A 23,914-nucleotide genomic window follows, 5' to 3' on the forward strand; every position below is an offset into this window, starting at 1 on the left:
TATGTGGAGGGATTCCTACAGAAAATTTTGCATAGAAATATGAAATTCTATTGATTTTTACAAAAAAATCTTCTATTGAACTTTTCCATACAAAAATGCCCAGTGAAGCAACGAAATTTTTTAATAGAATTTACCAAAAACCAATACAAGTGTCAATAGAAGTTCAATAAATTTATCTATTGAATCAACTACATTACTCAATGAAAGTTTTTCGTGCGTGTCACGATTGTCATCAATCGTCTGTAAGTTATAGTTCAATCAATTGTCAGATCAAAGGGATCAAAATCCTCGTAAAAACCGGTTTCTAAAATAGAGACATAAAACGTTATATATAACGTACGAAATAAATCAAGGGAGAGAATCTAGATCGAGGCTTTCCAGAAAATATCACCGAGTCGACGTCGATTATTTGTTTGTCCCACAGGGCCCATGAGTATAAAAAACGAATAATATATATATATAAAAAGCGCATATGGTACCGGCTCAGTCTTAATGAAGAAATAAGAATTCAATTTAAAGAGAGATCTCCATGTTGAAAGATAATGCAACTCAGGATCCATTTTGTGGCATATTTGGACTGCTCTTTCTCCTGGTTTTATCAGTCTGCTGTGTTGTCAATGAATTTATGGCTTTTCGGTCGCTGTTTTTGCTGGTGAATTTCTCCATTGCACGTGTGTAAGAACCAGTGCAGACTTTCCCTCTTATTCTTCTCTCCTCGGGCGTCAACGGGACTTTTTTAGTCTCCAATTTATCTGAGTATGGTCTTGAGCTCTCGCAGGTGGTGGCCACCTTCCTCTGGGATTTTCCGTCATCCTTATCCCAGGAAACCCCAGACAATTCCGATTGGCCACTGGAAGGAGTCGGTGAACTCCTCTCACTCGACGAAGAACTCGATCTAGTCAACGAGGGATTTCCCTCGGCTTTGTCATCATCCTCCTTACATTGAGTTACGATCACCACCGGAGGCTCACTCTTCGCCCTGCTCAATCCATTGTTATTCGTGTCACTATCCCCCGGTGAATTATCGTTCACAATGATCTTGGTTATCGACGTTCTCTTCCTCAGCTTCTCCAGATTCTCCTTTTGGGCCGTTTGACTGCCGTCAGACCTCTGAAGGATATCCTTCAGGTTCACTGAATTATCCTGATCCTTCTGGGCTTTCGAAAACTTTGAGGGCTCATCACGAGGGCTCATCATCTCCGGATATATGTAGTTAGGCAGTCGTTCCTTCTGATAGGACGATCTTGGGATTCGAGTGGTTGCGGATTTCTGCGCTTTATCGACAGCTTTTTCGTTCTCGTTGTTAGATTCTTTAGTTATCTGCCCGGATCTAGCAATATTAACGCAGTGCTTGTATTTCTCGTCGATGGTAGTGTCCCTGTTCTCGAGTGTCTCGTCCCCTCGACCTGGGAATTCTTCAGACGACCAGTGGATCTCTTCGCTCTTAATCTCTGAAGCCTCAACTGTCGAATCCCCTTGACTCTTGTCTTCAATCCTCTCGCTGGTCTCAGACTCCTCGTCGTCCTCATTCCCCGAGTCGTTGTCGAAGTCCTTGATCAGACCCTCGTTCTTCTCATTCTGTTTCCTCAACTCCTCCCAGTTCTTCCTGGGCTTGTAACTCGTCTTCCGCCTGACGATTCCACGCTCCGTGATGTTTATGTCTGGAATGAAGAGTCTTAGAGCTTTTGGACCAGTTGGAAAAGTCACCTCATTCACTCGTTTCTCGATCATTATCGCTTCTAGACTAGTTTTCGACGCCACTTCTTGATGTTTGTTGAAGGCGGATACTAGTTGCGCGACGGAGTACTTTGGCTCGTCGTTCTCGAAGTCAGAGTGCTCGTCCTTTTCGTCGGAATTTCCGGAGTTGTTGGAGTGGGAGGAGATGTTCGAGTGCTGACGATGCGAGGGTTGTCTCACTGATAGTCTGTTCTTATCTACGGGCGTCTCATCGGAGTCCTCAGTTAAGGTGTCAGACTCCACTGATTGCAGGCTGTCGAGGTTCTCCTCAGCCTCAGACGTCGAGTCTTTCACGTTAACTTCAACGATTTTGTCGGTAGACTCTTTCACGATCGTTTGATTCTGGGATTTGTCCGCTTGCAGCTTTTTATTTTTCGAGTCGTCTCTGTCTTCTGGACGTTCACGTCTTGATTGTGGAATTTGAGGGATTTTTACCGGTTCTTCGGGATTATCGATGGCCCCAATCGATGTCGACAAGGCTTCAGACCCTAGCTTATTGAAAATAGGGAGATCTTCAGTGACCGATCGCTGATTCTTCTTCTTCGTCTTCCTAGAGTTCCGGAGGCACTCGAGGCTCCTGTAGATGTCCAGAACCCCTTGAGACTTGGACAGACATTTCAATCCGTAAAGTTTCTCCTGAGATCTACTACCGAACAAGGGATTCATGTGCTCCTTTTGTAGCGCTGTCTTTCCGCTGACGAGACACGCTTGTGACTGAATCTGATTGAGACTGCGCATTCTAGACAGGAGTCCCCTGCGTGTTACGTGATTGAGATTCGCTTGGGATCGACTCTGCGCCTGATTCAGGAGTCCTTGGGTCTGTTCCTTGTTGAGAAGGTAGCTCTGGCTCGCTGCGAGACTAGCTTGACTCGTTGCTAAGCTGTTTTGAGAGGAGGTCAGGCTCGTCTGCGAGTCGGCAGGACTCATGTAGCATTCGCTGCTCGTCAAGCTTCCTCGGCTTCCTGTTAAGGACAGGTTTAGGCACATCTCACTCTGACTGAGGTGGCTGCTGAAGCCAGGGTCGACTGTCGCTTCGGTCAAATTGGCGTGACTGGTGGCTTGGCTCAGGAGAGCCGCTCGGCGGAGATTTTCACGGCTGACTACGCGCTCCAGGAGAACCTCACGGGATTTTGAGAGGTATTTTCGGAGGTGTGGAGATGCTTGGGTTGGCGCACCTCGGAGCCACTCGTGGCGCAGGCATTGCTTCGCTGACATCCGTGCACTAGAGGAGGATTTTAGTCGGTTAAAACAATTTTTTAAGAATTCAATAGCCGTATGGGAATGAGATGAAGCAATTTCATTTGGGTTTTTGGTGAATTTTATGTAGAGAAATTTTACTGAGATTTTTTGAGAATTTGTGTAGTTGAAGTGATTCGACTGTTTGACTTGATCCCTCAGATCTTCAGAAGGCACTGAAAATGTTAAGGGGAAATGAAGTCATCTTGTTTCATCAGACGTATGAAGAAATTCAAGAGACAAACCTAAACTTTCACATGGGAATTTCAGAAAAATTCTGGGGGAATTCTGTCGGAATTCGCTTCGAATGCTACACTCGTTACGATCCCCAACAAATCAGTAGCGAAGTGGCAAAACGGTACAAGTCAATTTTGACTATTGACCAGTTTTCAATGAATATCTCGGAATCTAAGGGAGATAACAAAATTTTTCTTATAACCTTTTTCGTAGAGCCGATTAAGAGCTACAATAAATGTAATTACGAAAATTTCGCTATCTCCCTTAGATTCCGAAATATTTCTCAAAAACTCAACTGGGAGATAAGTCGACTTAAACCGTTTTACCACTTCGCCACTGAAATGATTTACATGATGAAAAATTAATCGCGTATAAATTATTTATGGAAAATACTCGGAATTGAAAAAAATTCCAATGTTTTAATTATTTCATCGATCTTCTTGATTTCATCAATTCTTCATTCGTCAGATCACTAAACTATTAATACAAATAGAAGGTAAAAGTGATTTTACGTATGCACCTTGGGTCAAGCACGAGAAGACTGGCGACAAAGTCCTTCGCCTGTGCTGAAATATCTTCGAAGAGTTCCTCCGGGAAGTCCACCTCTCCCAATGAAATATTCTGAAAAGTCTCTTGATCCGTCTCACCACCAAATGGAGAGAATCCAGTGAGAAGTACATAAGTAGTTACTCCAAGGGACCACATGTCTGCAGCTAGGGTTATTGGCTCGTAGTGTAGGATTTCAGGAGCTGTATTCAATCGTTCAAATCATTCATCCCTCCAAAATGCACCTCTCAATAATTTTTCAACTCACCAACATAATCCGGTGTTCCCAGAATCTCCCGCACTTCCGTTCCCTCAAGCACTACCCTTGATATCTCAAAGTCACAGAGTTTGACATCGCACTCAGGGAAACTCCCCATCATCACAAGGTTCTGAGGCTGCGGTAGAATATAAAAAAAATTAATTACCCGATAAAAATGGTATCGTTCGATCATTGATTTCAATTTTCTCGGTATAAACTTAAGGTAGATACGAGTGGGGCAATTAAATGGGGACGAAAGTCTCGAGAATCATTGAAAAGGGAAAAATGCGTTGCGTATAGGCCTGACCAATACGGATAATCACCACTCGTGTCAACGTCGTTATAAGCTATTAACCGAGTTTTTGAATCAATGTGTCAATTCCAGTGACATTAATCGTAATTCCCTTGAGATATATGGAAGTGAGTGGAGTAATTGGTGGAGTCATGGCTTCTGTATTACACAAACAACATTGATATCAATGTTAATGCACCTTAATTAATGGGGGAGTTTTAATACTGAATATAAATACATGGAAAGATATAAATTTATGGGATTTCAATGTTGGATGATAAACATTTGCGTGTAAATATTGGTATTGATGTTCACTGTTAGAAATTTTTGGTTGACATCCACTCAAAATTTTCATGAGACCATAGTTCCAATAAATTTCAAGGATCTTGTCATTGAAAATTCAAAATTTCGTGGAAAACTCGATGAAAATTGTAAATTTCAGTTGCATTATTCCATGAAAATTAATAGAAATCAAGTAAATATCGTTGTGAAGTGTCAATTAATTGAAAAATCAGCCTAGTTTTCTAGTAAATATTCATGTTTTAATTGAAGATTCGAGTATGTTGGGGGATTAGCGTAGTCTTGCTACTGAAAAATTTGGAAATTATGGCCATTTCAAGGAATTTTATCAGTGAAAATTCAAAATTTCATCGAAAACGGCGTGGAAGGTGTAAATGTCAGTTCAATTGAAAACTTACGGTAATTTGATGATGAATATTTATTTTTCGATTGAAAATCAAAGTAAATTGGGGAATCCTCTTCTTCCTGCTGCTTAAAAATTGAGAATTTTATTGAATTTTCAGTAAAATCCGATATTTTATTAATTTTTCTTTGTAAATAGAATTCAATAATGCTCTTTTGAAAATTATTAGTCAACTGTCCATGAAGTTTCAATTTGTTTATAACAGTATTTTTTCATAACAGGCAATATGGAGACTTGGCTTTTCAAAAAACGTTAATAATTAGCTCAGCCTCTCCTAAGTGTGAAAAAAGGTAAATATCGTGTGCAGATTTGCATTTTTCCACCCAAAAGGCCATAATTTTCATTCACACTCTACTTTCTGTCCTCGAAATATTGCGGAGGCAACTCGTGCGTTTCCCCACTGGCGCCCCAGCATCTCGTAATTTTATTTATCTCTTTCATTTTTTCACCTATCATGTCTCGCACGTCTCGTTCACTTTCCAATGTTCTTAATATAGACCGTGTTATCAAAATTTATGTGTCATTCACATGATCTCTGCACGCTTCACTAATCGAGTCATTCCCCGATCGTAGAGACACCTCAGGGGGCTAGACTACTAATTTATTTTTCATTTAGACGTGACTCAAAAAGTGGCTACTCCAGCAGCACAGGTTTTTTATATTCTTCATGGCCCCAGCGACGTGGGAACTTCACGGATTTTGTCAGTTTGATCGATACAGTGAAAGCAATTTTTTGCGAATTATATCAAATTAATATGTTTCGCCCCATTCTCACTCAATTATTTATTCCATATTTGTGGAGGTGATTAAGGGGAATACGACAGTGATGAAGAATTTGTGTCAAGATGTTTAATTGTTTCTCGTTAGCATTTATATCTTATCTCAGCAATGACGAAATCAAGAATTATTGCAATTTTTCATTACGAGTGGAGGCATAATCTCATGAAGAGTTTGAATTTTTCAGTAGGAAAATGGAAAAAATTGAAAATTCGGAAATCGTCTTCATGAATATATAAATATATAAATATAAGAATCTGAATAGAATGAGGAATTGTTCTGATTACTGTGATATGAAGGAAACGGACGGTCTTTTGCACCTCATTCTTAGATGCCCTTTTTGTAATGATCTCAGATCCAAATTCTTCCCCAAATGTTCAATTTCACTACAGGATTTTTCACGTTTGGAGAACTTCTTTGAGGAAAAAAGACACAATTCTGACATTTAGTTCACTCAGTGTCTCTTGTAAATAACTATACATTTCATATAGCCAATGTAAATATCCTCCACAAGCAGATATTTTTATAATAAATATCCTAAAAATAGTTCTATAGGTAAACGAAGGTACAAATTATGGTAATTTAATAGCAAATTGTAGTTTTTCCTGTAATTACTCCCCCTCTGCAATGGAACATTGTATCCTTATCCATTAATAAATAATAATAATAATGAATATATAAGTATTCAATCCATTCCTGTAGACAAGTTGGATAAAACTGACCTAGAAAATCGTGACAAATTTTACTACAGCGAAGGGTAATCGTGGAGCGAAATGTAATTCAATGAAAAAATATCTGTTTGTGGAGGATATTTTCATCACACTATCCGTTAAACGCTGTTTGCAGACATTGTGAAGAAAAAATATTTTTGCCATATATTCATTTACTTGAGAGAAGCGTTTATTGTTTCAAAATCCTATTTCTCCAATTGAGTCACTTCGAGACGAGCATGATTAGGTTTCAATTATGACAATCATGTTGTTCTAGAGGATGACTATGTTGAATACGGTCTTGGATGAACTTCTCCAATGATTATTCATTTGCCTCCATTTTCTAGAAGCAAGAATTTCGATTAATTTTCGAATGCTTACAATTATTGAGGGAGTTCACTGAAGCTTGTAAGTAACATGATCATCTTCGAGAGCAATATAATTGTCATAATTAAAACTTAATGAGAATTGCCTGGGAAATACTCGACTGGAGAAATACGGAATTGAAAAAATAAATACTTCTCTCAAGGAAATGGATATTTGGCAAAAATGATTTTTTTTTCTCAGTGTGTAATCTGATATTTCATAAATTTTTCTGCAACAAATGGTTGAATTCCCCAAAAGATCCTCCTCTACGAAATCATATAGGTAAAATTCACGCCAACTGTTCATTATTACCACCATTAAAATTTAACATTATGAAATTAATTGTTGAATTTCAATGAAATACAAGTTAAAATTATCGTTATGTGTGGGTGTCTGGAGGCAGTCTTTCGTGCCTTGGTGTCATCGAATGAAATTTAAGCGATCAAGGATACCACACAATAAAGAATTCCAATCAATTTAGGGTCTTCCAACCTTAATATGCAACGCAGTTGAGCCTTGGAATCTGTCTACATCAGCTGTGCCATCGTGGGCGACAATTTGAATATTCAATGTATCTTTCCTTGTTACAGGTACAGCAAACTATTCGTCGTTCAATAAATAATGACAAAACGCGTAAAAATAAATCTCAACGTGAACCACTCGAGTTTTATACTCAATGTGTGCACGAGAAAAAAAAACTGTGGATTATGCGCTCATTGAGGTTCGTTAGGCGGTAACATATGGCTAAGACCAGTTTTCCAACAGCGGTGGATAATAATACCAGTTATCACGGGAGTCATTCGGGGTAATAAATAATAACCCGCCTTTTCATGTTGTTTAATACGAGTGTTGGGTTTTATTTAATTTGATCATGTAATCCTCCCACGATAATCAAAACAGATTTTATTCAATTTTCATGGGACAGCATTTCAGAAGTGCGAATATACCAGAATTTATCAAAACACGAGATTCAGAAAAAAATTTTTAGCTGGATATATTGTGCTGGGTATTGTTATCTCGCGAGTTATCATTTGTGAATGCTGTGGAGGCTATTCTTGGCCCCTGGTATCGTTGATCGAACGGGGAGGAATGGTCTCTCCCGGGTTCTTTTGTCTGTGCGTGTGGAGAATACGAAGATTTCACCGGTTGTTTTCATCTTGTTGAGAGCGATTGGAGTGGGCCTGCTCCAGTTATAGCCGACAGGTAGGGTCTGTCTGGGGGAGAGCGAGGTATCAGGAAAACGTGATTCACCATCGCTGGACCTGGGGGAGGCGCTACATGAGCAACGGGTGCGGTCGTGATTCGAAAAGAAATTTTTTTTTCGGGTATCGTTGCAGATCTCGAGGGATTTCCGGAATTTAGTGGCTTGTTTTTGCTATACAATTTCAGGGTTTATGGGAAATTATGTTTTTGGAAAATCTTTGTGGAAAATTTTTTTTACTCTACTAATTTTTTAAATTTGAATCTATTGAGAATGGCAAAATTTCCATTGGGCGCTTTTTTGCATTTTTTTTTCTCTGAAAAAACGATTTCTGGAAAATCCGTGAAAGAACAAACAAAATAAATAAATTTCGAGTTTCAGTTTCTCCGAAATATCTTTGAATCTGCGATAGCGAAATGTTCATAAGAACAGTTTGCGGAGAGTTTATTTTTTTCTATAAATAAAGTCTTTCCAAACATTTAGTCATTTTGGTTAGACACTGAGGTGTTTCCCTTGGAAATGAACAGGTCTGAAGTCAAACTGGATGATTTTATTTCTTTCTATGACTCCATTATTGGATGATTTTGTTCATTTATATTTTTATAAAATAGTTGCATTATGTTCTGGGTTAGTTTGGCTCAACTAATCCCTGAAATAACAATTCTCACTTTCGTAAACTTTCACACATTGATTTAAAAGGCTTTTTGTAGTCGACCTCAACCGCATTATTTCCCCCTTGCCCTCCTAAAATGATTAATTTTCCCTCCAGTAATTTCTGCCAGGAGTGAAACTCAAAGTCTCATTCCACCGCACAATGTTAAATTTCTTTTTTTTGGGTACCGTTCTATTTCTTACGGGGTTTAATCAATTTAGCGGCTTGTTTTGCATTGCAATTTCATGTTTTATTTTGTGACAAATGTTTCGCAAATCTGAAAAAGATATTTCTGAAACAATGATGACGGGAAAACCTTCCATTACCATTACTTTTCATTACATTTTTCTCCTCCCTGCAAAAATATTTCTCTTCTCGCTTTAATTCCAAAAGTGATTTATTTTATTTACTTCTATTCCTTCATTACTAAACAATTTTGGTAATTCATATTGTAATAAAATAGTTGAATCACATTCAGAGTTCATGGCTCCACTAAACCCTGAACCACCAATCCTCACTTTCGTAAACCTTCGGAAATTAATTTCAAAAAGCCTTTTGTAATCGACCTCAACCGCATTATTTTCCCTCTCCCCCTCCCGAAATGATTAATTTTCCCCCCAGTAATTTTTGTCAGCGGTGAAACTCAAAAGCTCATTCCACAATGCCCCAGCGTTTATTATCATATTATTCGGTCCTCAGTCGAATTAAAGAAGTGGGAGAGAAATATCAACCGTAATCGTTCCGCGGCCAAAATGGGAATGAACTTGGTGTTGTGCTGTAGCAGGTTGAAAATACAAATGCAATGGGAATATAGTGGCCACGTCGCGGCACACACACGGTCATTTTGTCTTCGGTAAAACCCTCTCGACGTGTTTTCAGTTTGACCATAAATCGTATATGGTGGGTCGAGTCATCGCTCGGCACACTGTCCTATAAAATTCACCTCAAGATCACAAGACAAACAGAAATACTGCAACACTTAACCCACAGTTTCAATTTAAAATCGTTAAGTAGGGATTAAAGAGCCCATTGTCTTGGCAAGAAGAAAAGAAAAATCACAAATTGTTCAGTCACAACGTAAAGCAGCTTAAATACATCCGAATTGTCTTTTCGTTTAATTGTTCCAGGGTTGGAATTCAATATTCGCTTTGGCTACACTTCAGCCATTCAGGACTGACAAATGAATTCCCAATAAAGCTATAATTATCCTGATTTATCCTAAGAAGGTAAATATACGGGAGAGCATCTTGATAGTCACGAGAAAAATCTAACATCGATGAGACCTTCTAACTCGTGATTTGTTTAACAAATCACTGCTTCACCTTGATCAACATCGACACCATTATTCTTTCTCTAAAAAATAACGCTTCATCCAGAAGAACGGATATAAATAGATGGAGATATATCAAACGTATGTGAATTCCGCAAGGAGTTGAATATCTCGATCCAGACGACAAAAAAAATGTGGATTGTTTGAAATTTTTTGCTGTAATTCTTAGGAATCGTGTCGGCAATTTTTAACATATCATATTTTCCCTGAAATTTTGAGGAATTTTGACATTAAAAATTTGAAGTTTTGCGGAAAGCCCATTGGAGACTGCGAATTTGCATTTAATTATTCAATGAAAATTAATTGAAATCCGCAAAATTCAGGTAATTGATTGAAAAATCAAGCCCAGTTGCAGAAAAATCTTAGCGGCATTCGATTCTATTAGAATTTTAGTAGAAGTTTTTTTACTCTTTTACATAAAAATTTATGCAAGCTTCCAGGCGATATTTAGTACATGTTTGATGGAAAAAAGTGAATAGATGTCGACATTTCTATGCAACTTTATCTGTTTCTATATTATTCTATTTCTATACAACTTATTGTGTTGCAATTTTCCTTGGCTGACATATTTAGTTTTCTTCATGAAATTTATCATCACATTGAAGTTCCATCAGAATTTTAAGGAATTTTGCCATTAAAAATTCAAATATCTATGGAGGAACTAATAGAGAGTGTCAATTCCAGTTCAATTATTCCGCGAAAATTAATGGAAATCAGAAACATTCTGGTAATCAATTGAAAATTCGATTCGATTCTATTAGATTTTCAGTAGAATTTTTTTTGCCCTTTTGTATAAAAAATTATGCGATTTTCCAGGCGATATTCAATACATGTTTGAGGGAAAAACGTGAATAGATGTAGACATTTCTATACAACTTTATCTGGTGTAATTTTTTATAGCAAGTTTTCGTTACGAAGAAACATGAATTTTCTAATTTTTATTCCTTGTACTCTTTAGAGTGGAATAAAAAAAAATACAGCAGAAAAAAGCTCCAAAATTTATGCGGAAGAATTTGTATAGAAAAATCTCAACACAATAAGTCAAAAAATCGGCCGTTAGAACGAATTGAATTAGAATAGAAGTTTTTCTATACTTTGCAATAGAAAAAGAATGAATGTAAAATATTCTATGTATTGTCACCCTTGAAAAGTACGTGCAAAAATACGGAAATGATTTTTCATCAATTTTATCTTATTTCAAGATAGCTAATGATGAATGATGGTATCGAATCAAGTCCTTTATACTTGTACATACCACAAAGAGTTGGATGACAACATCGGGCTGTCATAAATTCGCGAGGCATTAAAGCGAACGAAATCATAAAGTGGGAAAATCTTCCAGGAGGGAAATGATGTACAGAGATTTGCTGTTGTTATCCTTTTCGGAGTCGTTTCTTGTTATTATTTTGCTGGTCGGAGCGGTCGCACGTATGCAACTCGTTATATCCCTGAATTGGAGTTTATACGAGCCTTTGTCCCATGCGGGTATATCCGTAGATGGAAATTCAATTTGTTTGCGAGCGTTATTCTTATCGCGAATCAGGTACCAATATGTGGGGATTTTGGGATTTTTACAGATGAGAGATGTGCAGGCAGTGTTTACATCAAACAGTGAATTTTAATTATGTCGGGAATTATTTTTGTTGAAATTCAATTTGTTTGCGAGCGCTATTCTTATCGCGAATCAGGTACCAATGAGAGGGGATCTTGGGATTTTTATAGAGGAGAGACTAGCAGGTAGTGCTTACATCAAACAGTGTATGTTAAGTGTTTCTGAGATTATTTTTATCGCCCCGGCGACCGCAAAGTGCACATTTCCTTCCCGATTCGCGGGAGGAAAATCTGACTTTGCGCCTACGCCGAGACGAAATAGTATATTTCCTTGCATTTTTTACTGGACCAACTCCCTACGAGTAAAAAATCTTATAACGACTCCCCGGACAATATTTTTCCGTTGTGATGAGGATGAGGAAAAGTGAAGAGCCGTAAGGAAATATACGGTGTAACCACGGGAGGTGAAATAAAGAACCCTTACCCACATGTTAACCACCTGTCAAGAGAATTAGAATTTAGAGAGAAAAAATTTCCGCTTCACCCAGCCGGGAATCGAACCCGGGTCTCCCAGATACGCGCCGGGCACTCTTACCGACTAAGATGTGGGTGGTTCTTGCGATGTGGGGATCTTGCGATTTTTATGGATGAGAAATATGCCGGTAATGTTTATTACATCAAACAGTGGATATTAATTATGTCTGGAAAGCTTTTTGTTGATTCCGAGTCGACTAATTGGACCTGACAAGTGAAAATGAAAATGAAAATTTTTTATTTCGACATTTCTGGCGCCTCCGAGGGTGTCATTGGCATTAGAGCAGTCAATAAATATAGAATCATCCTTCACTTGGCGAAATAATTCGATTTTGGCGAAAGTCGACTTTCCTCTTGAAAAAATCCAAGATCTGACCCTTTGGCTGGGGCCAAAAAAAACGGTTTCTCAGTTTTCACTTTTTCCACATACTTTTGAGAGTTCTGAATAGCCCGTCGCTTAAATAGTTGGAATCAACGTTCACCCGGCTAAAAAATTCGATTTTGGCGAAAGTCGACTTTCCCCCTGGCAAAACCGAAAATCTGACCCTTTGAAAATGTGAAAAAAACAAATTTTAGAGTTTTCACTTTTTCCACATACTTTTGAGAGTTCTGAATAGCTCGTCGCTTAAATAGTTAGAATCAACGTTCTCCCGGCTAAAAAATTCGATTTTGGCAAAAAATCCAAGATCTGACACTTTGGCCCCCGGTGAAAACATTTTTTTTTTCAGTTTTCACTTTTTCCACATACTTTTGAGAGTTCTGAATAGCTCGTCGCTTAAATAGTTAGAATCAACGTTCTCCCGGCTAAAAAATTCGATTTTGGCAAAAAATCCAAGATCTGACACTTTGGCCCCCGGTGAAAACATTTTTTTTTTCAGTTTTCACTTTTTCCACATACTTTTGAGAGTTCTGAATAGCTCGTCGCTTAAATAGTTAGAATCAACGTTCTCCCGGCTAAAAAATTCGATTTTGGCAAAAAATCCAAGATCTGACACTTTGGCCCCCGGTGAAAACATTTTTTTTTTCAGTTTTCACTTTTTCCACATACTTTTGAGAGTTCTGAATAGCTCGTCGCTTAAATAGTTAGAATCAACGTTCTCCCGGCTAAAAAATTCGATTTTGGCAAAAAATCCAAGATCTGACACTTTGGCCCCCGGTGAAAACATTTTTTTTTTCAGTTTTCACTTTTTCCACATACTTTTGAGAGTTCTGAATAGCTCGTCGCTTAAATAGTTAGAATCAACGTTCTCCCGGCTAAAAAATTCGATTTTGGCAAAAAATCCAAGATCTGACACTTTGGCCCCCGGTGAAAACATTTTTTTTTTCAGTTTTCACTTTTTCCACATACTTTTGAGAGTTCTGAATAGCTCGTCGCTTAAATAGTTAGAATCAACGTTCTCCCGGCTAAAAAATTCGATTTTGGCAAAAAATCCAAGATCTGACACTTTGGCCCCCGGTGAAAACATTTTTTTTTTCAGTTTTCACTTTTTCCACATACTTTTGAGAGTTCTGAATAGCTCGTCGCTTAAATAGTTAGAATCAACGTTCTCCCGGCTAAAAAATTCGATTTTGGCAAAAAATCCAAGATCTGACACTTTGGCCCCCGGTGAAAACATTTTTTTTTTCAGTTTTCACTTTTTCCACATACTTTTGAGAGTTCTGAATAGCTCGTCGCTTAAATAGTTAGAATCAACGTTCTCCCGGCTAAAAAATTCGATTTTGGCAAAAAATCCAAGATCTGACACTTTGGCCCCCGGTGAAAACATTTTTTTTTTCAGTTTTCACTTTTTCCACATACTTTTGAGAGTTCTGAATAGCTCGTCGCTTAAATAGTTAGAATCAACGTTCTCCCGGCTAAAAAATTCGATTTTGGCAAAAAATCCAAGATCTGACACTTTGGCCCCCGGTGAAAACATTTTTTTTTTCAGTTTTCACTTTTTCCACATACTTTTGAGAGTTCTGAATAGCTCGTCGCTTAAATAGTTAGAATCAACGTTCTCCCGGCTAAAAAATTCGATTTTGGCAAAAAATCCAAGATCTGACACTTTGGCCCCCGGTGAAAACATTTTTTTTTTCAGTTTTCACTTTTTCCACATACTTTTGAGAGTTCTGAATAGCTCGTCGCTTAAATAGTTAGAATCAACGTTCTCCCGGCTAAAAAATTCGATTTTGGCAAAAAATCCAAGATCTGACACTTTGGCCCCCGGTGAAAACATTTTTTTTTTCAGTTTTCACTTTTTCCACATACTTTTGAGAGTTCTGAATAGCTCGTCGCTTAAATAGTTAGAATCAACGTTCTCCCGGCTAAAAAATTCGATTTTGGCAAAAAATCCAAGATCTGACACTTTGGCCCCCGGTGAAAACATTTTTTTTTTCAGTTTTCACTTTTTCCACATACTTTTGAGAGTTCTGAATAGCTCGTCGCTTAAATAGTTAGAATCAACGTTCTCCCGGCTAAAAAATTCGATTTTGGCAAAAAATCCAAGATCTGACACTTTGGCCCCCGGTGAAAACATTTTTTTTTTCAGTTTTCACTTTTTCCACATACTTTTGAGAGTTCTGAATAGCTCGTCGCTTAAATAGTTAGAATCAACGTTCTCCCGGCTAAAAAATTCGATTTTGGCAAAAAATCCAAGATCTGACACTTTGACCCTTGTGACCCTTGGACCGACTTTCCCCCCGGAAAAATCCAAGATCCGGCACTTTGACCCTTGGACCGACTTTCCCCCCGGAAAAATCCAAGATCCGACACTTTGGCCTCCGGTGAAAAATTTTTTTTTTTATTTTTCACTTCTTCCACATAATTTTGATGGTTGTGAATAGCCCGTCGCTTAAATAGTTGGAATCAACGTTCACCCGGCTAAAAAATTCGATTTTGGCGAAAAATCCAAGATCTGACACTTTGACCCTTGTGACCCTTGGACCGACTTTCCCCCCGGAAAAATCCAAGATCCGACACTTTGGCCTCCGATGAAAAAATTTTTTTTTCAGTTTTCACTTTTTCCACATACTTTTGAGAGTTCTGAATAGCCCGATGCTTAAATAGTTGGAATCGACGTTCACCCGGATGAAAAATTCTATTCTGGCGAAAGTCGACTTTCCCCCTGGCAAAACTGAGGATTTAACCCTTTGGCTCCGAGTGAAAAAAAAAAAAATTTTATTTCGGCATTTGTCGCGCCTCCGGGGGTATCATGGCATCAGAATCGTTAGAAAATACAGTATCAACCTTCATTTGGCGAAAAAATTCAGTTTTGGCGAAAATCGACTTTCACCCTGACCCTTGATCCACGTGAAAATGAAAATTTTTTTTTCGTCTTTTCTGTCACCTCCGAGAGTTTCACTGGCATCAGGGGGTCAATAAATACAGAATCAACGTTCACTATTTTTTATTTAAACCCCGCCTGCAAACGGGGAGATGAGGGTGGCTAAAATATATTCTGCAACCCTGTCTCCTCGTTGCCTACAAATTCCAACCCTCCGCATACATGCCTTCCCCTCCACCCCCTCGTGAAATCCCGCGGTCTCGGTAGCATAGAGGAGGACTTCTCAGGACCGAAAAAACTGAGGATTCGAAAGGTCTCCGGAAAGGTACGTCGCAGAACCTGATTAGGACTTACCAGGTCAATCTAGGTCTGGAGAGATCTTAAAAGACCTGTGTACGTCCAATCAGAACCAAATCCTCGACTCGGCGAAATTCAATTTGTTTGCGAGAGTTATCTTATCGCGAATCAGGTACCAATGTGAGGGGATCTTGGGATTTTTATAGATGAGAAACTAGCAGGTTGTGTTTACATCAACCAGTGAATTTTATTATTCCTGAGATTATTTTTGTTTACATCACTGTTTAAAATTTTCAGTTGAAATTTCAGGAAATTGAAATATTATGAAATTTTCAACGAGTCACAGTTCCACTGAAATTTCTGGAAATCTCATCATTGGAAATCCACGATTTGATGAGACAATAATTAGAAACTGCGAGTTTGTGATAAATGAGAAAACTCGAATGCCATAATTGATCGTTAAAGTCAATTTCATACTAGTATTGACATAAAAAAATGGATTGTAATTATATTAGTTCTTTTTTTGTCACTGTTCGAAAAATTCCGCTGAAGTTCCGCTCATTTTTGAAAAACCACAAATTTATAAGAGAGTCAACGAAAACGGTTTGGTTCTTTAAACCAATTATTCGGTCAGAAATAAGAAAAATTCGGAAATGCCAAGGGGAAATATACATCTCAATCTTAAATTGATAGGATGTTTAAGCGAGTTTGATCCTATTTCCACTGGGACTTTGGATTTTATAAGGCTGTTTTCACCTCACACGAATTCAACGTAACGTTTCTGAAAATGATCACTTGATCAAGATTCCATGAAATTCCAATTTCTTCCAAACAGAAATATTGAAGAAATTTTCATTGATGAAGTATCGAATTAATGGAGTTACGCCTCTCCCTGGGCTACAAAAAAATCTCGATATGAGGAACTCGTTATGGCGAAACAAGATTTTCTGGTGCTTTTGAAATGCAATTTTTTGCAATACGATATGAGAATAAGGAAGTGTATGTTATCGGTCATAGGCGGGTATACATACGAAAAATCGAGTTTGACTTTCACGTCTGGAGCATTACCTTGATGTCCAAATGAGCGATATTTCTCTCGTGGAGGTAGGCGAGTCCCTCCACCAGCTGCTTCACGAAATGCACAACGTCGCCCTCCAGTGGCACCAAGTCGCCGTCTATGAGGGTCTGCAGGTCTCCACCGGGTGCACTAATTCAATCAATTCTATTTAATTGCCCCATAGTTTATGAAAAAAACGAAGAAATACACAAAAAAACTATGTTTCAAACCCCAGAAAATTTTACCCACACTGAGAAAAAAATTTTTTCTCAGTGAATTTCAACAGTGGAATTTTTTCTGTTGAATTTCAACAGTGGAATACCCTCAGGAAGTGGTAAAATACACTAAAAATGAGCACGGGTTGATGTATCCTTATCGTTTTTCGTGTGAACGAATAATATTGAATCACTCACTACTCCATGACCAGGATAATTTCCTTTGGAGTCTCGTAGACATCATGGAGTCGAACGACTCGAGGAGACTGGGAGCACAGGGATAATAGTGCTATTTCGTGACGCAACTCTGCACTGCAATCGGTGTTGAATCGATTCCGGGATGAGTATTTTGCGGCGTAGAGGGTACCTGTTGAGCGCGACCTGCAGCGATAGACTTTTGCCCATTGGCCACTAGAGAAACAGAATGAAAAATTGGAAATGTTAGACTAGAATGTAAAATAGAAACTTGAATTTCTAATTTTTTCACCGTAAAATTCATGGAAAAAGTCAACAACTTTATTGAGTTGAATGACACAAACTTCTTCTTTTGCATAAACCACGAATATTCCCCAAAAAACATAAATAAAATTCGGATAAACATCAATTAATTCTCTCAATAAACCCACGGCATTAAAGTACTTTCATGTTTGAAGATTCCGAGCGTTTCACCGACGAAGGTCGGGCGCCGCGGCGCCCCACCAAGGCTGCTTGCAGTATGTGCATCATATTTTTATTTCCTCACGAATAAAAACCAAAAAGAAAGAATGAGTCGTGAAACTTCTTATATTAAGCCTCATGTCCGTGAATTTACATCCGTATTTTCGTCCTTTGAATTCTGCCTTCATGAGTTAGTAATACCTCGGGGCATTATATCGTCCGGCAAATGATAATCCAATTGTATTCGTGGTGTCTGGTGATATGAAAATAATTTCGAGGGCAATGCGTTCTAATTTGTGGCGCATTTCGTGAGTTTGATTCGTTACAGTTGAGTTTTTAAAATAATTTATTGGTGATTAATGCAAGCGAATGTCTGTCAGGCGCAAGTACTTGGAGAGTAATTAGTTTCAAATTAGATACATGGAAATATTGAATTGTTTTAATAAAGAATATGAATGATCGTCAATACACGTAACTATGAACTATAACAACAGTCCAATATTGACAATTTTTTATATTATTTCCGTTATAACGCATTGGGAAATTGTTTACACGCTATTACATTCAAATTATTTATTTAATAGTTTGAAGCCATCAGTTACACTGACAGAAAAAATTAATTTTATCAAGAGAATTTTATTTGAACCAACTGTCATTTGGTTGTTGATTTTCAAATAAACATGATTTCATAGTGAATACCAGTTATCACTTATGGAAATACATTTGATTGGGAGAAATCGAGCTTCTCTAGAATTGAAGTTCCTTTTATTTGTCGCAATAATGAGAGTATTTGATTTCTTTCTAGTCAAAAGTTTGCTCACTCCCGACGTTCGTTGGTTTACTCAAAAATCAAAATTATTCTCATGACTAAATACGTTGTCATCTCAATCAACACGATCATACGTTGTTCCATAAGTAAATTATAATTGAAGTGAGCATTTCGTATGTCGAATCAGAATGAATATTGTTACGCGGAAAAAGCTTTGAGATTATAGTTAAGATGTCGTTGAGTTGAAAGAAGTTTATATTTGTTGACTAAAAAAATCGCATTAGTTTACAGTAACAGAATCGCAGATTACGGCAATTCTACACAAACTTGGATATTACAAATTTCGTTCGATGTGATGTACGGAAAGCTCAATTTAAATATCGGCTTCATTCGAGAAAGCAACATTCAATTCAGTCCTCAATGTAATCATCTCCTAGGTACGAATTTTTATCAATTCATGAAAGTAGAAAATTTCTCGACTGGAGATTATGTTAGGTTAAAAAAAATAAAACTTTTCCATTTTTGTGGTGAATACATGCGACTTGACGCCAAGGACTATTTTATTTGATTCAAGTAAATGTATCTCAAGAAGAAATAATTGATATTCACCGTAAGATCTTATTTATTTAAAATTGGTTCAAGTAAATAATAGTTGTTTCAAGAAAGAAACATCTCAATAAAAATAATTTTTTCTATCAGCATAATTAATGACGCAGGCGCAATTACTTGGAGAGTAATTAGTTTGAAATTAGATAAAGGGAAATGTTGAATTTTTTTGATGAAAAATATGAGTTGTGGTTAATTAAAATAACTCTAAACTATAATAACGGAACCATATTGACAGTTTACTGTTATGATTTCAGTGACAGTAAAGTGAGAAATTATTTACACTCTATTAAACTCAAACTATTTGTTTGATAGTCTGAACCCATTAATTAAATCGATTTAATTGAAATTTCGTGTCGTGTTCAGAAATAACGGGAATAAAAAATGAGAGACCCAATTTGCCTGTCTGTAGCCCAAAAGTGTCTCGGAAAAAGTCGACTCCATTCGGCTGACCTTGCAAGGCTTCGCCTCTCTGAGTAATTACCGGAATGTTCAGTAAATAGCTTCTCATTATTTCTCTCCGGATAACGTTTTTTTTCCGTTAATATTTTTTACGACCCGCGGATCTTTATGGGGATTGGTTTTTATGGGAGGGAAATCATACACATGCCGCCGCAATTTGCGTCAGGGTGTAATCAATAATTACGGGAAATTGGGGGTTACTGATTGGCGGTGAATTACGAGGGTTATGAGGTGTTGAAATCGACGTTATTTGTGGAAAATTTATTGGGCTTGCAGAAATATTATCGCTGGTACAAGGAACAAAATTAGAAAGAATGTTTTCATAATTGCTCTATACGGGAAATAAATATCCTTCAATCGACTATAAAATATACTTGAATCAAGTACATTCTTCTTGATTCGAAAAAAATTCAGTAGTGAAGTGGTAAACGGAGATAAGTTGACTTATCTCCCAGTTGAGTTTTTGAGGAATATTTCCGAATCTAAGGGAGATAGCGAAATTTTCGCAATTACATTCGTTGTAGCACTCAATCGGCTCCACAAAAGATGTTGTAACAAAAATTTTGCTATGCCCCTTAGATTCCGACATATTGATTGAAAACTGATCAATAGTCAAAATTGACTTATCTCCCTTTACCACTTTTCTATCACTGATAGAAAAAGTGGAACGATTCAGTTGCACCAAACGAGGCCTCTTAACTGTTACCGCGATTCGTTAATAGTTAACGAATCGTGGTAATAGTTAACAAGTCGCGTTTGGTTGGACTAAACCGCTCTGTCAGTGTACTAAATTGGAAATGACTTCAGTTATTGCAGTCTCATAAGTTATTGAGTTTTTCTATTCTCATGTGTTGTTGATGCAGGCAACAATAACTGCACTGATAGAAAGGATTAGTTATTGTTAACAAATAGATTTGGTTGGAGACGAGGGTCTATTCGGTCTCACCAAATGTTCATTTGTTAATAGTTAACAAACGCACATTTGAGAAGGCTTGTTTGACTCGATTTTCACCGGACAAGTGAACCATTCGTTAATAATTAACGAATCTCGTGTGGAATAAATGAATCAGTCTATCAGTGTGTTTGAATCAAATAAGAAATTGTTTGTGAACTAATTTTTTTAATCAAGTAAGGAATGCTTTGACAAAATTTCCATTTTTTAGAGGTGAATATCGCAGAAACTATGTAGTACAAAATTTTACAAAAAAATTCACCGTATTCGATATTATCAATCTACCACGAATTAGTTTTTTTAGAACATTTGGCCTATGCCTCGCGTGTTAGAAGTCTGCATTTCCTTATTCATTATCTCCTAAACTGTAGTACACCTGGTTAGCATTTTTTTCAATAGCTGGGAACTATCATAAACACTATCTGTGAAAAATAGGGGGACAATCTTAAGAAAAACGTGTTTTCTAGGGATATACGTTGATAAAATCATCTTCTTTATGGAAAGTTACGTTCTGAGACAGGTCAACGATTAAAAGTACGAAACAACCTATTCATCAATTTTTTTCCTCTCAAAGACCTTGATGAATCGATCGAAAATAGTCATCAAATCCTCAGAATCAATGATCCTGTCAACGTTGATTTCTAAATATCATGCGACACGTCTGCGTTAAGCAACCGTTAGCCCCTAAAGCCGATGAAAATCGAGATCATTCTGTCCGATATACCGGTATTTACTCATTAAGTATCGAAAAAAATTAATGAAAAGACATTCATCGGTGGATTCGAACGCGTGAAAAAAAATTTTGCGTCTAAGGCAATTTGTAACCGTCCTCTTCGCCCACATTAAAAAAATCGAAGAACTCTTTGTGCCCACGCGTCGTCTAACGGAGAACCCGGAGAGGTGGAAAGTGGATGAGGCACTTCAATAAACGACTAATGATTTTCGACGAGTTCTCGACGATCGATCAGTGCCGATTGGTAAATAAATAGAATGTTTTTTTTCCAAATGTTTTTTTAGTTTCTCCGGTGGGTGAACTCGAAGGTACGATGCGTCAAAGTTGATGACGTCAATGACCTTAAATACCTGTCGTAATAGTACTCCTCCACGACTCAACACGACTTTTCATTGTCACGATTTCTCATGGACACGTTTGTTATGGAGATTTGAAGAATTTTATCATAATATCATCGTAATAGCTCGATTATTTATTCAGTGAATATCTGAATGGATATTTTGAGGATGTACTAACTGTCTACTGGTTTCGAAGGAGCAAAATAAAATCTTGGAGAATTCGAATTTAGACGAACTGATATCCAAATAGTTTTAACATGTCTTATGATGTGACATAAATTACGTGATGATATTACGCGTTATTATTGCGTGATTATTTTCTTGGGACAAGAGATTCTCATCTTGTTGAAAGACTTCCTTCTTTCAGTGTGAGCACAAAATTTTTTAGCAGGAGATTTCACGATTCTAGAAATTGACAGTAGAATATTTTCTAGTATCAAAGAAATCATCTTTGCCAAAAGTAATTTTTTCTAACAGACTGACAGCCTGATTCATTTATTCCAAACGAAATTCGTTAACTATTAACGAATGGTAGAGTTGAATATGACCAAATGAATATTCGTTAATAGTTAACGAATGGTTCACTTGAAAAGTGAAAAACGAGTCTAACAAGGCTCCTCAGATGTGCAGTTGTTAGCTATTAACGAATGAACATTTCATTTGGTGAGACCGAATAGACCCTCGTCTCCAACCAAATCCATTCGTTAACAATAACTAATTCTTTCTATCAGTGTGTAGGAATGATAATTTAAATAAGGTAAAGGCTCATTTAAACAAAAAAAATAATGTGTCCATTTATCATGAGCGGGCAGCAAATCTCCTTAAAATCCAAAATTCCCCTAATCTCACCTAGCAAATGGTTTAGGATCAATCTCATAATGTTCAGCAATAGGACCAGTTTTAACGACTCGTGCAAGCTGTGCCTCCTGCACAAGCACCAAGCCCTCTTTGACATGCTTCTCACTCCACTGAACGCGACATCTACCCCGACAACGTTCCGCTGGCCTGTCACAATCCCTCTTGCCCCTCGAGTTAGAAGACACCGATGATTTAGCAGCCATCGACTGGAACTTGCGGTGCTGAGGACGCGGCGATGTTTTTCGGCTGGAGGACATCGTGGGGGATTGATGAGTCGACTGATAAATCATCTTTCAACTTCACGAGCTCAACTCGCTCTCTCGTTGGACCTCTTTCACAATTGATTGATTAATATTTTTTCCTTTGTTCAATCGAGTTCGTTCATTAGTGTAATTCGCATCACTGTCTCAATGCGTCAACATCCACAAAGGTCTCGTGCTCTTTAATCCGGTCATTCATGAAATTATTTTTTTCTTTTTTTTTTATTCTCTCCAGAACGACCTCTGATTGGTTTGCACACGATTGGAGGACACAATGACAGGGTGTCTCACTCTTTAACCAACGTTACACATTGGATGTTGCAATGATTCCCTGTGAACTTAAAATTTATGGACAGCACTGACGATCAAGTGTCACGATCCATTTAAAGATAATGCTCAAAGCACGATTGTGAGCTAACGATGTACGCTGTATTGATTTTTTTCTTCTCTTTTTTGTCATTCGCACACGACTGGGTGCCTTCGGTGGACAGCGAGTGGCGGAGGCTGGCACGTCAGCCAAGTACTCATTTCCTAAAACACGATGTGATGATTCAAGGATTAGGTGGATTTCATTCAGTTGGGATGTGGTGGAACAGGACAAGTTGAGTTTATTTAAACATCAGTTTTTGATGGATATCTTGGAATAGCGGTGGTTTATTCGTCAGGGACATTTTTGGGGGCGCATTGGGAATTATACTGCTGGAAAACAAATTAATTTCATGGGGACTTGTGGAGTACTTGTCAGGAGAGGGAAATTGGATTCAATTTCGGGCGGGGGGGGGGGGGATCTTTAAATTTGAAATTTCATTGGAGTCTCAGGGGAATTCCAAATTTTTTGGGAACGGGAAGACGAGAATCTTAATTTTCAAGGAAATATTAATATGCAGTACCAAATTCAGCTGAATTTTCAATTATTTTTGCTGATTTCTATCCATTTTTATTGAATAATTGAATTGAAATTTACGGATTTCATTGATTTTTCTCAACGAATTGTCAATTTTCAGTAACAAGATACCTCAGAATTTCCAAAAAATGTACCGGAAATTTCAGTCAAAAATTCTGCCGTAATGCCCCGAGTGCTTCAGAATTATAGAAAACTTTTTGATAGTTTTGGTGCATTGCAACGAGAGGGATTTCATCTCAAAACTTATCTCGATCGTTAATATGCAGGAAAACTATTAGAAAATGACTCTTGAAATTTCAAGTGAAACAGCTTAAAATTTTTAACAAGTAATTAACAAGTAATTCTCAATGTCCAGATCCTTGTGGCATTGAAAAATATTGAAAATTGGGAAAATTCACGCTAAAACTTCCCT

The 23,914-nt window shown here is 37.6% G+C and overlaps 1 protein-coding gene across 1 annotated transcript; it reads right to left on the bottom strand.

Moving 5' to 3' along the window:
* Positions 1–14: 14 nt before the first annotated feature.
* LOC107043493 (serine/threonine-protein kinase GIN4) lies at positions 15–22,749 on the bottom strand. Its single transcript, XM_015265028.1, has 6 exons — positions 22,330–22,749; positions 17,162–17,374; positions 16,760–16,898; positions 4,025–4,151; positions 3,731–3,959; positions 15–2,959 (listed from the first exon to the last, which is right to left on the bottom strand). Exons 1-6 carry the CDS (start codon positions 22,626–22,628, stop codon positions 550–552), a joined length of 3,417 nt encoding a protein of 1,138 aa, XP_015120514.1. The 5' UTR covers positions 22,629–22,749; the 3' UTR covers positions 15–549.
* Between the last annotated feature and the right edge of the window lie 1,165 nt (positions 22,750–23,914).

This window comes from Diachasma alloeum, unplaced genomic scaffold (genome assembly GCF_001412515.2).
Source record: "Diachasma alloeum isolate Michigan unplaced genomic scaffold, Dall2.0 Dall_scaffold_00179, whole genome shotgun sequence".
Classification (NCBI taxonomy): domain Eukaryota; kingdom Metazoa; phylum Arthropoda; class Insecta; order Hymenoptera; family Braconidae; genus Diachasma; species Diachasma alloeum.

Coding starts and splice junctions, on each gene's coding strand:
- LOC107043493 (XM_015265028.1), bottom strand. CDS start 22,628: ATGATTTATCAGTCGACTCATCAATCCCCCACGATGTCCTCCAGCCGA. Junction 17,375..22,329: donor GATCCTAAACCATTTGCTAG/GTGAGATTAGGG, acceptor CTGTTTCTCTAG/TGGCCAATGGGCAAAAGTCT. Junction 2,960..3,730: donor CTTCTCGTGCTTGACCCAAG/GTGCATACGTAA, acceptor ATCCTCCTCTAG/TGCACGGATGTCAGCGAAGC.